The 15,990-nt window shown below is 34.4% G+C and overlaps 3 protein-coding genes across 4 annotated transcripts in view; all 3 read right to left on the minus strand.

The window, feature by feature from the left end:
- lg23hxorf65 (linkage group 23 CXorf65 homolog) overlaps positions 1-1,696 on the minus strand; it is a 3,167-nt gene extending 1,471 nt beyond the window's left edge. Inside the window, exons 1-2 of one of the 2 annotated variants that reach the window (XM_048176486.1) lie at positions 846-1,696; positions 612-698 (exon numbers count right to left, since the gene is read on the minus strand). In XM_048176486.1, the coding sequence (XP_048032443.1) occupies positions 612-651 (40 nt within the window). In that variant the 5' untranslated portion in view covers positions 652-698; positions 846-1,696. The remainder of the gene's footprint in view (positions 1-611; positions 699-845) is intronic. The other variant, XM_048176485.1, reaches the window with a different exon arrangement.
- A 1,218-nt stretch (positions 1,697-2,914) lies between these two features.
- On the minus strand, positions 2,915-9,463 carry il2rgb (interleukin 2 receptor, gamma b). The gene is given in 9 exon segments (XM_048176482.1): positions 2,915-3,276; positions 3,360-3,444; positions 6,034-6,130; positions 6,211-6,367; positions 6,449-6,585; positions 8,463-8,638; positions 8,783-8,870; positions 9,311-9,334; positions 9,337-9,463. Coding segments are annotated over 9 exon segments (1,017 nt in total). The 5' UTR covers positions 9,398-9,463; the 3' UTR covers positions 2,915-3,084.
- A 107-nt stretch (positions 9,464-9,570) lies between these two features.
- zgc:92907 (uncharacterized protein LOC436733 homolog) lies at positions 9,571-15,453 on the minus strand. The gene is made up of 4 exons (XM_048176483.1): positions 15,275-15,453; positions 14,960-15,122; positions 10,479-10,617; positions 9,571-10,376 (listed from the first exon to the last, which is right to left on the minus strand). Exons 1-4 carry the CDS (start codon positions 15,353-15,355, stop codon positions 10,265-10,267), a joined length of 495 nt encoding a protein of 164 aa, XP_048032440.1. The 5' UTR covers positions 15,356-15,453; the 3' UTR covers positions 9,571-10,264.
- Between the last annotated feature and the right edge of the window lie 537 nt (positions 15,454-15,990).

Here is a 15,990-nt window from a genome sequence, read left to right on the forward strand (position 1 = left end):
ATGGATAACCTTAAGGTATATTGTTTCAAACACGTGTAATAACTGTCACATAATCCGTGTTTACTGTCTCTGTGCAACAATTTAGCCCGCACAGAAGCGCAGATGCATTAGGGAGGAGGACAGTGTTAATGACAGTGGTAATGAGCACTCCATTAGTGATGGGCTGATCGCAGGTAATGTCCCTTACTACATGCCACAGATGTAATCGGACACCGTTGTAGGAGTATGTGCTAAGAGAGAGTGTGAAATATTAACAGCTGAGATCCGTGACATCCTGCACAGAGGTCACGCCGGGTTTGAAGGGGCACGCTGGGCTTAACTAACCTCCTCTGACCTGGGATCTCTAGAGCATGTCAAGTACAGTTTGGCATACTCTCAGATACGCTTACAGGGATTAAAGACATTTCTTTGACGTTGAATATGCACTCAGAATTTGAATGACAAAAGCACAGCTCTGGAATGACTGAAAATATCTTAAAAGACAAGATTGTGTTCAATGAAAGAGCCTTAAACTGGGGAAAAAAGTGCAAATACAGTTTGCTTAATTATGCACTTTGATTATCCTCATAATGTTGATGCATGAGAAAACGCATAGAGAGAGATGTACATACCTGACTCAGCAAGTCGCAACCTGGTTTTTATGTGCTGCATGAGGACAATAGCTGGACAATTGGTGTTGACCAGGAACTGATCATTATCTAAATACACAAACATCACATTGATCAGCTCCATGTTATTTACATATACAGATCAAATAGAGAAATAACACTATTTATTTGTGTACACAGAAAGCATATTTAGTAAATTACTAAGCAATATATAGATCTAAAAAAGACTGCACTTACTGCTTTGATGTTTAAAAAGGTTGATTAATGATCCTTACCTCCATGTTTAATGTAAATAAACATTGCGACAGAAAAGAACTTGACACCTCACTGGCTGCTGTTCGGTTTTTAAGATGCTGCCGGCTGTAGCTGCGCTAACAAATTAGTGACACAGCAGACAGAGAGTAACACAATCATCAAGACTGTGATGTCACAATGACACGGAATCAGAGTAAGATGAGGAAAAACATCTAAACTACAGCAAGAAAAACAACAATAGCATAAAATGCATAATCAAAAGTTTTTATTACATATCTGTTCAACATGTTACCAAACTTAAAAGGCAGTTTTATTACATATTATGTGCATACCCAACAAATAAAAGGTGCCACACAATTTGAAGTGATTTTAATGGATTTTGTAATTGTTTTTCTCAGAACTAACTTTTGCATTATTTTTAAGCAACTGGTCACAAGATGATTCTTAGTGGATTTATGAAGTCAAGTTCACCGTCAGAAAGTGTAGAAATACCTGTAGTCTTAACTTGAAACAATACATATATTGTTTTAGAATAAAAAAACCTAACAATACCCCCCAAAAACTGAAACACTTGTGAAAGTGTGCTATATTTCTTTAAATTAAATGCCATTGGTTTGATATATTTTTAAAATGATGTAATGCAATGACATTCATGTATTTTTTTTTTTTAATTTGGGTACAGTAAGAAATTAATCCTTCTGTTCAACAAGGGTGCATTAAATTGATCAAAACAATAACAGTAAAGGCATTTATAATGTTACAAAGGTTCTATTTCAAATAAATGTTCTTTTGAACTTTCTATTCATCAAAGAATCATGAAAAAAATATATCACAGTTTCCACAAAAATATTATATATTTAATATACAGTACAGTCCAAAAGTTTGGAACCACTAAGATTTTTAATGTTTTTAAAAGAAGTTTCGTCTGCTCACCAAGGCTACATTTATTTAATTAAAAATACAGTAAAAAACAGTAATATTGTGAAATATTATTACAATTTAAAATAACTTTGTACTATTTAAATATATTTGACAAAGTAATTTATTCCTGTGATGCAAAGCTGAATTTTCAGCATCGTTACTCCAGTCTTCAGTGTCACATGATCCTTCAGAAATCATTCTAATATGCTGATTTGCTGCTCAATAAACATTTATGATTATTTTCAATGTTGAAAACAGTTGTGTACTTTTTTTTTTTCAGGATTCCTTGATGAATAGAAAGTTCAAAAGAACAGCATTTATCTGAAATACAAAGCTTCTGTAGCATTATACACTACCGTTCAAAAGTTTGGGGTCAGTAAGAATTTTTAGTTTTATTTTTTTGAAAAGAAATTAAAGAAATGAATACTTTTATTCAGCAAGGATGCGTTAAATCAATCAGTGGCAGTAAAGACATTTATAATGTTACAAAAGATTAGATTTCAGATAAATGCTGTTCTTTTGAACTTTCTATTCATCAAATAATCCTGAAAAAAAATATTGTACACAAATATTTTGTACAATTGTACACATTAAATGTTTCTTGAGCAGCAGATCAGCATATTAGAATGATTTCTGAAGGATCATGTGACACTGAAGACTGGAGTAATGATGCTGAAAATTCAGCTTTGCCATCACAGGAATAAATTACTTTGTTATTTTGAATTGTTATAATATTTCACAATATTACTGTTTTTTACTGTATTTTTAATTAAATAAATGTAGCCTTGGTGAGCAGACGAAACTTCTTTTAAAAACATCACAAATCTTAGTGGTTCCAAACTTTTGGACTGTACTGTATATAATATAAAATATTAAAAATATTAAGCAGCACAAATTGTTTTCAACACTAAATCAGCACGATTTCAGAATGATTTCTGAAATATCATATGGCACAATTCAGCTTTGCCATTACAAGAATTAGATAGAATTCGATCAGATTTCAAAATAGAGAACAATTATTTTAAATTGTAATAATATTTCTCAATTTTACTGTTTTTACTGTATTTTTGATCAAATAAATTCCACCTTGGTGACCTTAACAACCCCAAACTATTAGGGCCACTGTAGTATTGGTTAAGAAATGTTAGTCATTTAATTTTCCATCTTTCTTATACTCAAACTCTACATACAATTGTAAAAGATAAATGTGCAAATGAAAACAGACATTGAAATGTCGCTTGTGAATGTGTACAGTAAGAACGAGATGACAGTTCAGGTGAAAGGTTAACACCTCTTCGTCTTATGAGCTCTGCTCTTCTGCAGGCTCTTCTGCAGTGCTTGGTTCATCACACTTGTCGGTTTGAGGAACAGGACTGGCCACAGGTGTGGGATCGGCTTCAGAAGAGGGTGTAACCTCACACACATCGCAGGACGGCTCTGTGTAGTCTGGCTCAAAGGCATCCTTCAGCTCTCTGGAGATGTGAACCCAGCTCTGAGAATAAAGTGAGAGGGTTACAATGCATCCAAGTCTGAAGAGCACATTTACTCATGAAATAGAGCACAGAGCGTAGATACCTCAACATTTCCATCATGTTTATGGAACAAATCCTGTAGGTTCTTGCTAGGGTCAGGCACAACTGGAAGTAAGATGATCCCTTTCCTATTTAACATATGGATTGTATTTTATTATTACATTATTAGTATCATCACTCTTTATTATTACATTATATCAATATAATAAAAAAACTTTAATAAATTAAATTACAGTTACTAATATATAAATAGAACATAAAGTCTTAATAAATTATAAAAAACAAAAAACAATAGCCTGGTTTCACAGACATGGGTTAGATTAAGTCAGGATTAGGCCATAGTTCAATAAGGACATTTAAAGGGATAGTTCACCAAAAATGAAAATTATCCCATAATTGACTCCCCTCAAGCCATCCTAGGTGTATATGATAATCTTCCTTCTGATCTTGGCTCTTCCGAGCTTTATAATGGTAGTGAATGGGGGTTGAGATTTTGAAGCCAAAAAATGCATCCATCCATCATAAAAGTATTCCATATGGCTCCAGGGGGTTAATAAAGGCCTTCTGAAGTGAAGCAATGGGTTTTTTTTTTAACTATAATAACTAGCTTCCAGCAGATGGCCGTATGCTTCGATTTGTGGCAGAAAAGTAACTTCTGACCTGAGCTGACACATACGGAAACACAGAGGATAGAGCATAACAAAACACCGGTCACAAATTAGAAGTCTAAAATGAGAATTTTTAAAGAGAAATTTCAGAGGATTTTTATAGAAGAGGAGCTTGAGTTTGTTGCACAACTTATTTAAACTGTGAGAAGCGTCTAAAGCTTACGTTACTCCTTCATCCTACGTCATACATCGCGTCAGGGGGTTACTCTTGTGGCGCAAGTCGACTTATTATAGTTAATAAAGTTTTAAATATGGATATTTTTCTTACAAAAACCCATCGCTTTGCTTCAGAAGGCCTTTATTATCCTCCTGGAGTCTTATTGATCATTTTTATGATGGATTGATGCATTTTTTTCAGGCTTCGAAATCACGCCCCTGTTCATTACCATAATAAAGCTTGGAAGAGCAAGGATATTTTTAAATATATCTCTGATTGTGTTTTGTCTGTAAGAATATAGTCATATACACCTAGGATGGCTTGAGTGTGAGTAAATCATGGGATAATTTTCATTTTTGGGTGCACTATCCCTTTAAGTAGCTTTTATAAACGTGCCTTAGAAAAAACAACTGGGGCCTCATGTATAAAACTTTACGTAGATTTCATCCTAAAACTGTGCGTACACATAAAAGACAGATTTTCCGTACGCACAAAAGTTTTCAGATTTATAAAACCATGCGTACGCCAGAACCTGCGCAAAATTCCCTTTATAAAACCCAGTTAGTGGAAGATTGTGCATTGCTACGTGAATCTCCACCCCGTCTCCTCCCTGAAATAACTATATTTGCAGCTTACAACGCCTAGTTTTACTATGCATTACGTCATCTGCATATCATTTCCATGCACATTCCCCTCCATGTGACACCATGTTTAACGGCACAAGACATTAGGAAAATATGATTATAAATGCCGTCACATTACAATGCTAAAAAAGTCATTCACTATCCTTGTCTTGGTTTAGAAAAAAATAAATCAAACTTGTAAAAAATACTGTTCAGTATATTTCCAGTGAAGAGTTATTCTCATTCTTTTCCACTGGCCAAATAGTATTTTTTTAATTATTTTAAACAAATCAAATTTATGCAATTTTGCCAGAAAACATCGCCTATATTTTAGGATGTTTATATATTTTTTAATTGAAACAGATAGGCGGCCTTGTTTTGCATTGTAAATTATTGTATGACAAAACATTTAAAAAATAAAATGTACAGATCTTACTGTTCAAATCTATCCTTCAAATACAAAGGCATTTTTCATAATATTGTGAAGACCATGAAATGGGTTATCTTTAGGCTACTGTGTGTCTGTGTACGACACCAGCAGCACACCTGCGTTCAGCAGAGGTTGTACAGTACTGTGTACAGTATCTACTCGTCAGACGATCACCTGAGCGATTCCCTCGGTGTCTGTCATTATGCCATAAGCTCTCTGCTTAATCAAAGTGTGCATCATTGATCATTATTCGCACGAAAATATTTTCTCAGAACACGAGCAAAGCGGAATTATAATGCACCAAGCAATCCTCACTGTAGTTAAAACATTAAAACACAGCATGCCACAGGAAAAGTGTTCAAAAGCAGCGCATCCACTACAAATATTTCTATTTAAGTTAATATAAAATATTGTAACTTCAATATAATGATTTCATGTCATTTCGGTGCTTAACTCCATTAAGGAGAGTGACATATTTAATCTAAATGTGGGAATTGAAATGTTTAAATGGAAAACAGAGTTTAAATTCATTTTGTTTACTTCATTACTTCGCTCACTCAAGTAAAAGAGTGCATATACACGGTCTAGTACGGTGTGCACATACTTACGCTAAATTTATTTTTTATAAATCCTGACATGTGCATGGAAAATTGAGTATGCACTTTTCAGTGCCTTTTTTGTGCGTACACAACGTTAATACATCAGGCCCCTGGTGTGCATCTTGACAGCACTAAAACATGCATTTAGTCTAGGTTTAAGCCTTGTCTGTGGAACCGAGGGGAATATCAAAAATGTTGTGTTTAGGAAAGACTGAATGAAATGTCTTGAACATCTCTCACCTCTCACAATAGCACAACAACAAACCCAGACAGAACAGCACAAGTACTGACAGAATACCATACAACCACTGCCACCAGCCTTGTCTGCTGATGTCCTCTAGAAAACAGAAAAGCACGATTGAAAAATGTAAGAAGAGCAAATCTCTCCATGTCCCTCACTGTCACTGTGTAGCCCACCTGCACTGCCCCACTCCACTGGAGGGCTCCAGTCACTCCATAAATCTGAAGAACCACAGACACCAGCGACAGAGCTCCGGACTTGGAAAACATAGTGCTTGTTCCGTGAGACCTGCGTCAGGCTGTACGACTTTACTTCTGTCACGTTTGTTGACAACTGGGAGCAAAAGAGAGATGAAGATGAGACAGTTGGTAGAATGAATGTAAAATGGTCATAATATCGTATCTATTTTCTCACCTGGGTTGCGTCTTTCTGGTTGCGGAGATTATAGACTACACAGTTATTTTTGGGGGTGGTGCTGTTCCACTGTAGTAAAAGTGTGCTGTTGTGCTCATTCCACTTCACTGAGAGGTTATAGGGCGCATTTAGCTGCACTAAACAAATATATGTACAATAATAAACAAATGAGTTATTAGTTTGGAGGGAATCAATTATGTCAGATAACTTACAACAGACTCATTAAATATGTCTAATAATACATTAGGTGATAGAGTCATTATAATAAAAAAGGGGTGATGAGGATCTTGATATACTAGGGTGACCAAATGTCCTGTTATGAGATTTTCGATTTCTGAGATTTTTGGTTTCCGAAGGCGGAGCATACATTAATATAAATGAGTTTAGCAGACATACGCGATTGCACGTGCAACTGAGAATATTAGTTCACATTGTATCTCAAGACAATAGTGAATTTTTCCATAAAGGTAACTATATTCTCAGCGTCACGGCTGACTTATGGCTAAATTACAGTTGTTTACTTCTAGGTAACAGTTTATAATGTTTTCATTAGTTTGCATGATTTGTGCAGTCGTCTGTAACTGAATAACAGATACTTCGTGTAACAGCAGAGCAACCTTCAGCTATCGTCTACAATGAGTTCAGCTCCTCGTGCTCTTCCTTTGTACCTTGCGATGTAACAGCTGATAGGCCTATATAAATTTCTTTATAACATTCATGCTTGTTTGTTAAGCAACAAAAAACTGCTGGGAATGATCAACTCTACAGCAAAATATAGATGGGAAAACAAGGAGGATGAGGAAGAAAAACAGGATGAAGAGGAAAACGAGGATGAAGAAGAAAACTAAAGATATAGATATTTTTTGTTAGTTTTTGTAAGTTTGTGAGAGCTATTTTTGTTAAACTTGGATTGCTAATATAGCAGAGGTATTTTTTTTTGTTATTTATTATTTATTTATTTTTCTAATATAGAAGAGACATTATTTCATTCGTTATTTTTCAAACTCGTCATAATAAACCATGTTGAGTAACCTCTGAATTTGTGTCTTTGGATATAGATAGTGTTTTGTAATATATCAATTTTCTATCCATACAGAGGAGGCATACTTTAAACGTGTTGAAATTATAAGGCATCTTTGAGTAAACTTCGAGTATCATTTGAGTATGTCATTGCCGGACCGAGTGTCCTGGTTTTCGGTAATCAAAATATGGTCACCCTAGATATACTGTATTGCATGGTTATTTACTAAATGTATAAAAAAAGTGAACATAAAATATTGATTTGAGTTTAAATTTTTTTATTATGTGTCATAATGAGAAGGAAAAAAAAAAAACAAGAAAGAATGCTATGATTGGCCAATCAGAAGCAAGAAACACAGAGAAATTAAATGATTTTTACAGGACTAGAGTGTGAAGAAATTATGTATATTAATAATATAAACTAGCATTCAAAAGTTTGGGGTTAGTAAGTTTTTTTGTCTTCGAAAAAAGTAGTTTATGCTTACCAAAGATGCTATTATTTGATCAAAAATACAGTAAAAAATATTGTGAAATATTATTATAATTTAAAATAACTGTTTTAATATATTGTAAAATGTAATCTATTCCTGTGATCAAAGCTGAATTTTCAGTATCATTACTCCAGTCTTCAGTGTCACATGATCCTTCATAAATCATTCTAATATGCTGATTTGCTCAAGAAATATCTCTTATTATTATCAATGTTGGAAACTGGTATGCTGCTTCATATTTTAGTGGAAACTGTGATAATTGTTTTTTCAGGATTCTTCGAAATTTCAAAAGAACAGCATTTCTTTTGAAATCTTTTGTAACATTATAAATGTGTTTACTTTTTATGTCACTTTTCATTCATTTATGCATCCTTGCTGGATAAAAGTATTAATTTTTTCAATAAAAAAATAAATAAATCATACTAATTTTTGAACAGTAGTCTACATTCACAAGCATCTTTTGACACACCATTGAGACACTGTAAATCTGTTTGTTTTCTTACCATGTCTCTGGAGGGAATCAAAATTTTTTTTAAAAGTGTGGTTTCCTTCAGTGGACACAGATGCATGAAATTTTGAAAAACGCTGACTAGGGTTTTTGAGAGGAATTCTGCAGCCTACAGTGTAATTGTGCTCCAAGATGTATTCTCGACAGTCGTGGGAGTTGTCGTTTGCAAATCTGACAAAGTAAATAGAAAATCTAATATTATTTCTCACTTATCAGTTATTACCACAAAACAATATTCGACATGTGTCAAAATAATACACGTAGATACATAAATGTATTCAGGAATATGGGTGAAATGGGTTGTGGGATACTTACTTACTGCTGAAGGTGTAGTTCATTGTTGATGTGTTTGTGTTCCAGATGCACTTCACATACTCGAGGTTGATGATCTTACACTCCACACCTACACGGGCCAACGTGTTCCCAAAAATATTAATGTAACAATTCACAAATAATAAAAAAAGTGTCTACAAGTTATACAAGTTTTTTTTTTTTTTATTGTTGAACTTCAGTTTCCCGCAACCCACTTATCAGTTTCAGAATCACAAACCTCAAGTGCATCACACACACGCACAAAAGACATCCGAAAGAAAAACCGTGGAAATCCCCACTACAACCATCTGAACTTATCTCCCAAACTTTTTGTCTTTTAGAAGACAAAAACTAAATGCAAACATACAATCACAATCCTCTTTTACAAACAGTATTTTCTCAGTGAGGATTATAATCCCAATCTTGTGATAACTCATAAAGGTTTGCGAACATTTATAGCATTGTTAACCACAAAAAAAAAACAAAAAAAACCACTATGTAGTACAATGTTGTGTGTAATTATATACTTACTCGGAGCAGCTGCTGAACAGCATGGTTGAAAGACAGAATTAAGAACAGAAGCCCAAAATATAGTCTTGGTGTGTGAATGCAAGTCATGCTCTCCTCTGAGCGTCTGAGCAACAAATGACTGTGGTCTAATACTACACAGGATGTTCATTACAGCGTGTTTCCTTGACAACTTCCGGGTTTTTAAGTATAAATATCTTGATAAACAGCCTGACAGTTCCTTTGTCACTTAATAGAAGTCATGAGGAAAAAAATAGATATAATTAAATATTTAAAATATTTTATTAGTAATTACTGTGATCTGAAATTTTATAATAACTGTTTTTTTTTAATCAACAATTGACTTTTCATATAATTGGCCAAAACAAGAAAGCACTGCTTAATACAGCTGCATAATACTCTCACCACTATGATGTCTATATCATTATTATACAACCCTTCAGCGCATATATAACCCCACACCCAGGTCCTACTCACTCCGCTCTGTGTGGGCCTCGAACCTGGGTTTCCGGCATGGGAGTCGGACGCTCTAACAAGGAGGCTAAAGGATGCAACCTCTAGTGTCAGTCGCTAGAGCATCTCTTGAGGTCAGAGGAGTGAAGTTTTTACTTGCACAGCAACTATTAGCTGGCCTCCGTTACACTCGCCCCCCTGAACCTCACTCCCATCCCGGTCACGGCACCAATGTAACCCCTCACCCAGGTCCTACTTACCCCGCTCTGTGCGGGCCTGGAACCTGGGTCTCCGGTGTGGGAGGCGGATGCTCTAACAAGGAGGCTAAAGGCTGCAACCTCAAGTGTCAGTCATATATCATCAAAGGTCAGTTATTAGTTTGGTAAGAACCAGTTCATCTCAACCATAAGATTCCTGAGTGTTCAGTGCAGGTATTCCCATTAAAACAGGTTCATCCTCGGCCCAAATTGCCATCAGTAATCGTCACGGTCCAAGAGACAGCGTTTAAACAAGTCCGACGGCTTTATCTAAAAAGTTGGCGAAGATCTGAGGTTGACCAGGCACATAAGTTGACAAAGCAGACAGATCCATATCCCTCAAAGTCTGAGGCAGGGTACTGTGATGATAGGTTAAAAACAAATGAAGATGGACATTTGCCATTAGCACATCAAATGTAACAATAATCAAAAGACTTGGTCACTTCGCATATAAAACAAACCTGCAAGTGCAGTAGATAAGATGAGAATCTGCCTGCAGCTGCTTTGCGAGCTCCAGCTGATGATTGTCCATTAATTTATCATTGACCACCACGAGGAGAGGTTTATTTGCTTCGAGTGCTTCCAAACAGCTTCCTGCTCCTAATGGGGATAGAGCCGATATTATGACCTCATTTCTAATCTGGGTTCACCTTTTTGTTACATAGGTTATTATAAAGTCCACAACAAACATTAGAGGAGGGATCTGTAATCTTTAAGATGCCATGGACCCCCAAATATGATCATCCTTCAACCCCCCCAACCTAAAATTTAAAAGGCATCTATGTATTTTTAAGTATAAAGACCTAATTTATACTGTGAAAAAATAATATTATAAATATGTGTAAAATATTGTTTGGAGAATTTTTTTGTCTTACGTTACATTAAAGGGTTAGTTCACCCAAAAATTTAAATTTCTGTCATCAATTACTCACCTTCATGTCGTTCCACACCGTAAGACCTTTGTTTATCTTCAGAACACAAAATAAGATATTTTTGATGAAATCCGAGAGGTATACGACTTGTCCATAGACAGCAATATAATCAACACTTCCAAGGTCCAGAAACGTACTAAAGACATTGTTAAAGCAGTCAACATGACTGCAGTGGTTCAACCTTAATTTTATGAAGTGACGAGAATACTTTTTGTGTGCAAAAACAAAACAAAAATGACTTTATTCAACAATATCTTCTCTTCTGTGTCATTCTCATACGTTGTTTAAATCCAGTTCCTCCAGGTTCTACGTCAGAACAGCGACTCATTATTGGCCGGCATCTGCATCAACATTGAATGCATGCGTCGTGCTGCTCATGTGAACAGCGTCTGCCTATAGAGGGTATGCATCGACGTCACTTTCTCACCAGAACGCTGGACTGAGTGGCAAAAGAACCTGCTGCGTGACTGGATTTAATAGGGGGAAACTGTGAAAACGCGAGTAAAACAAACGATTACACTAAAGGTTGGGCTCGAAAATGTTTCTTACAACTTGTCAAAGAAACCTAATCCATGGATATTGACATGCAGCCAGGAGTCGTGTTTCCTGACATTTATATGTGCCTGATTTCGACGCCGGGGAAATACATAAAGCAAATCTGCCTGTGAATATTTTATATAACTACAATATAGGTAGGTTTAAATCCACGTAATCACTTAAATCTCAATGTTAAATCGTCATATTGTCCAGCCCTAAAACATATATAGTTTTATAGTATAGTTTTTGTCAGTGTTTATTTAAAAGCACCCAATTATGCAGAATATAAGATGGTAAATATTTAATTGATGATTTGTCAACACAATATGTAACAATACAAATACGGTATGATTTTACCTCAAAATCCAACATTTTGACACAAAATGATAACTGCAAATCCATGTTTCTCTGCTGGAGTCCAGTTGTTTCTGTGAATTGCAGTGAATCATTTGCTTCTTTTTTCTGTAGCTTTCGGCAGTCTTTAAAGGGATAGTTCACCCAAAAATGAAAATTTGATGTTTATCTGCTTACCCCCAGGGCATCCAAGATGTAGGTGACTTTGTTTCTTCAGTAGAACACAAATGATGATTTTTTAACTCCAACCGCTGCCGTCTGTCAGTCAAATAATAAGAGTGATTGGGAACTTAAACTAATAAGAGTCGAAAAAACTTCCATAGACAAATCCAAATTAAACCCTGCGGCTCGTGATGACGCATTGATGTCCTAAGACACGATGGGACATCAATGCGTCATCACGAGCCGCAGGGTTTAATTTGGATTTGTATATGGAAGTTTTTTTGACTTTTATTGTTCAAGTTCCCATTCACTCTTATTATTTGACTGACAGACGGCAGTTGGAGTTAAAAATCAGCATTTGTGTTCTACTGAAGAAACAAAGTCACCTGGGTCATTCTACAGAAACGTCCACTTTTCTGTCCCTAGACTTTACAGAAATATTACACTTGAAAAACACTTTAGGATTACAATTTTTTTTATATTTTAATATGAAACAATATGATATTTGAACAATTAAACCCTCTTGAGCCATCAATGTGGCAATATTTGTTTTTTAATTAATTATAAAAATTCCAAGCGCCACAAAAGTGCTCGTCCCCACAGTCATGTACAGAGGGAAAGTGCTTTATTTTGAGCTCAGAAACAGGTTTTTCTACCATTTCAAATACAATAATGTATACATAACTATCAAATATATCATGTAAATGACATAAAAAAAACAAATGCCAAATAAATATTATAAAATATATAATGAATATAGTTGTCCCCTGGTGTTGTGTCACTGGTGTTACCTTTAACAAAAATCTCTTATTTTGAAATAAATAATCACACTGATGACATCACTTGACTTCCTTCTTCCTATTTCCTGAAGATCCATGAAGAAAGGCCAATGGAAAGTCCACTCTCTCTTTTCAGTTATCAGAAATTTTAATTAGAAAATCATAATTTCATATGAAGCTTTTAGTTGAAGTCACTGGTGTGACCTACTTTATTGCTAGGTAATTAAAAAAAAAACTAGAGTACAAATGGATTAAATTACTTGATTTAGTGAATATATCATGATTGACAACATGTGGATTGATACCTTGCAGCAGCCATTTTGTAAAATGCATTTTTCATTAAAAATGTCACTGGTGTTACTGTCACTGGTGTTACCTTTTTATGAAAATGTCACTGGTGTTACCGTCACTGGTGTTACCCATTTATAGATAAACTTTATTTAAAGCTATTCATTTAGTTCTTTTGCATAAAATAGCACTAAGATTACATGATTATAACTTTTCTTTCTCATTGTTAATCCTCCTTTGGTTAGAAATAGCTAAATTAAGGATATATGGCTAAATTCAGTGCAGCGCGTTTACGGACAGCATATTTTACAGACAGTTTTAAAATGTTTTTTTTTTATAATCTTTTACTGACTGCTTTCACTAAGTGTCAATGATAGTCTTTTATTGTACACCAAATGTAAAAATTTAGTCCAATCTACTTAATTATAGTTGAAAAATTAAGGATCATTGGTCTTATGTATACGTCACTGGTGATTCATTGTGTCACTGGTGTTACTGTTTTTTGTCTGTCACATTAAATAAAATGTGTCATATGTGACATAATAATTTTACATCCAATGAATTCTGCTACACTCAAGAATTAAGATTTAAAGGATTGCATCATTACTTTTTTATAACTGTTTTTCAAATATTTTCATTGTTATAGCAAACACATGGTTGCGCAATTGAATTATCATCATTCAATCACACTTTTAACTAACCTGATTAAAATAAATAACACATAATCTCCTTATTTTTTGCATTATCATTATTATTCTGTAACTCTGACTGCATGTTCTGAAAAAATTGAAAAATAATATTTCATAAAAACATTTGAAAATGCCAGAGAAGTAAGGTAACACCAGTGACAAAAAAGTGCATGCAGTCTTTAAATAAATGTACAAAAAAAAAAAAAAATCGTTAAGCTGTCATTTATGTGTATTCATAAAGTCTAAGTGTAATATAATAATGTTGTCTAAGTTTAAATGTTAAAAAAAGAAATACATTTTAAGACATTTTGTCAGACCAAAAGTGGACGTTTTTGTAGAATGACCCACCTACATCTTGGCTGCGCTGGGGGTAAGCAGATAAACATCAAATTTTCATTTTTGGGTGAACTATCCCTTTAAATATATACCTCAGGTTTTGTGTCAAAGCTATTTGTACAGTCAATCACAAAGCTCTTTCCCGTTTTGGATGTATTTTGTGTGTTTTTCGCGGCATTCACGTTGAAAACCAATGCTGCCGCTCAGTCTTTTGCCACTTAACGGGCGTGACCGCAGCCGTAACGGTCGACGGTGACGTCACGTGCATACCCTCTATAATGAGTCGGCATTCGGATGTATTGCCGTCTAGGACAAGTCATAAACCTCTTGGATTTCATCAAAAATATCTTAATTTGTATTCCGAAGATGAATGAAAGACTTACGGGTGTGGAACAACATGAGGGTGAGTAATTAATAACAGAAATTTCATTTTTGGGTGAACTAACCCTTTAAGCTTTTTCTCCACCCATTATAGGACTGTACTCTAGATGTAAACTTTTTTATTTTAATCAATTTAGTCAACTTAATTTATTTTAATCGAATTATTGACTTACTATAATCAATGATTTAGTTTAATCATATTTTATTTATTTTACACTGTCTGTCTCTATACTTTTCCACTAAAACCCCTTGCACTACCTTGTAGATATAATTTTTAACAGACACAATCCAGTCCATTCGTCAATCCAGATCTGTTATATTAAATAAATATTATATTATATTATATTATATTATATTATATTATATTATATATAATATATTATATAAATTATATATGTTTTCTGAATTTGCCTGTCCCCCCAAAAATAAACCTAATTTATGTTTTAACTGAACTGTATTTTGGGCAAAACAAGCTTTAACCCACCAGCATGACTGATGACCAGATCTGAGTGTCTCATGTCCTCGGCGATTGAGTCTTTGAAGCGAAACACTTGCAGCGTCAGTCCTGGACAGCTGTCTGGATCAGGCACGACTGAACCTCTGCCAACCTGAAGCACCATGTCTGTGTATCCACGGTGAATCAATGCCTTCATTCAGAAACATAAGTCATTAGTGAGCCAGGATATTTAAACCCTCACGGGATACTGCGGTTAAAACTAACTCACAGGTACTGAATTGTATTCGTGTCATTCAGCTTACGTTTCCTTCGCAGCTCACTATTTATGAATGATATTATTACCTTCACAGATTCATCTGAAGTCAAAGTGCCAATCAGATCATCAAAACTTGTTGTCCCGACAGTTACAAATACAGTTTTCATTGTATCAGTGTGACAGGCTTTACTAAATGTAAAAATGAAAACAGAAATCGTGAAGAAAAAATAAACATGAAGTTTCTCTCCACCCTTCAAAATAAAAGTCCTACTATAAGGGAACTACTCTACTTGAGTCTTGTGTCTGATTTTAACAGAAGTTGGTGGTATCTCAAAGTATTTAGCCTTGTCAAAGGTGGGATTTGTCTCTAAAATATTTTTTATATTAAAAAGTATATATATATTTATATAGTCAAACCAAAATTTATTCAAAATTATAATAAAATATGACAAGATCTCAGAGTTAAACTGTGTCAGGAAAAAAAAAAAATTGTCGGATAACACTTAAGCAAAACATGGTCAGGTCAAAGTGTCTGAATAATTTTTGGTTCCAATTTTTTTTATAAATTTTACTGGTAGTCCACTGTATGAAGAATTTTTGGGTATAATATGTCACACTTTACTTTATTTTGCTATCCTCACTTACATAAATTAACTATAGTGTCCTGCACCCACTATTAAAAATATATCAAAAATGTCTGAATAATTTTTGGTTTGACTGTACATACACACTACCGGTCAAAAGTTTTTGAATTTTTTTAAGATTTTTTAATGTTTTTAAAAGAAGTCTCTTCATCTATACT

The sequence above is a fragment of the Megalobrama amblycephala genome, linkage group LG23, assembly GCF_018812025.1.
Source record: "Megalobrama amblycephala isolate DHTTF-2021 linkage group LG23, ASM1881202v1, whole genome shotgun sequence".
NCBI classification, from domain to species: Eukaryota; Metazoa; Chordata; class Actinopteri; order Cypriniformes; family Xenocyprididae; genus Megalobrama; species Megalobrama amblycephala.

What these genes read in the sequence shown, in the direction of transcription:
- zgc:92907 (XM_048176483.1), bottom strand. Translation starts at nt 15,355, where the DNA reads ATGAAAACTGTATTTGTAACTGTCGGGACAACAAGTTTTGATGATCTG. An exon ending in TCTGGTCATCAGTCATGCTG is followed by an intron (nt 10,618 to 14,959) that starts GTGGGTTAAAGC and finishes TATCCCCATTAG; the next exon opens with GAGCAGGAAGCTGTTTGGAA. An exon ending in CTTATCTACTGCACTTGCAG is followed by an intron (nt 10,377 to 10,478) that starts GTTTGTTTTATA and finishes CTATCATCACAG; the next exon opens with TACCCTGCCTCAGACTTTGA.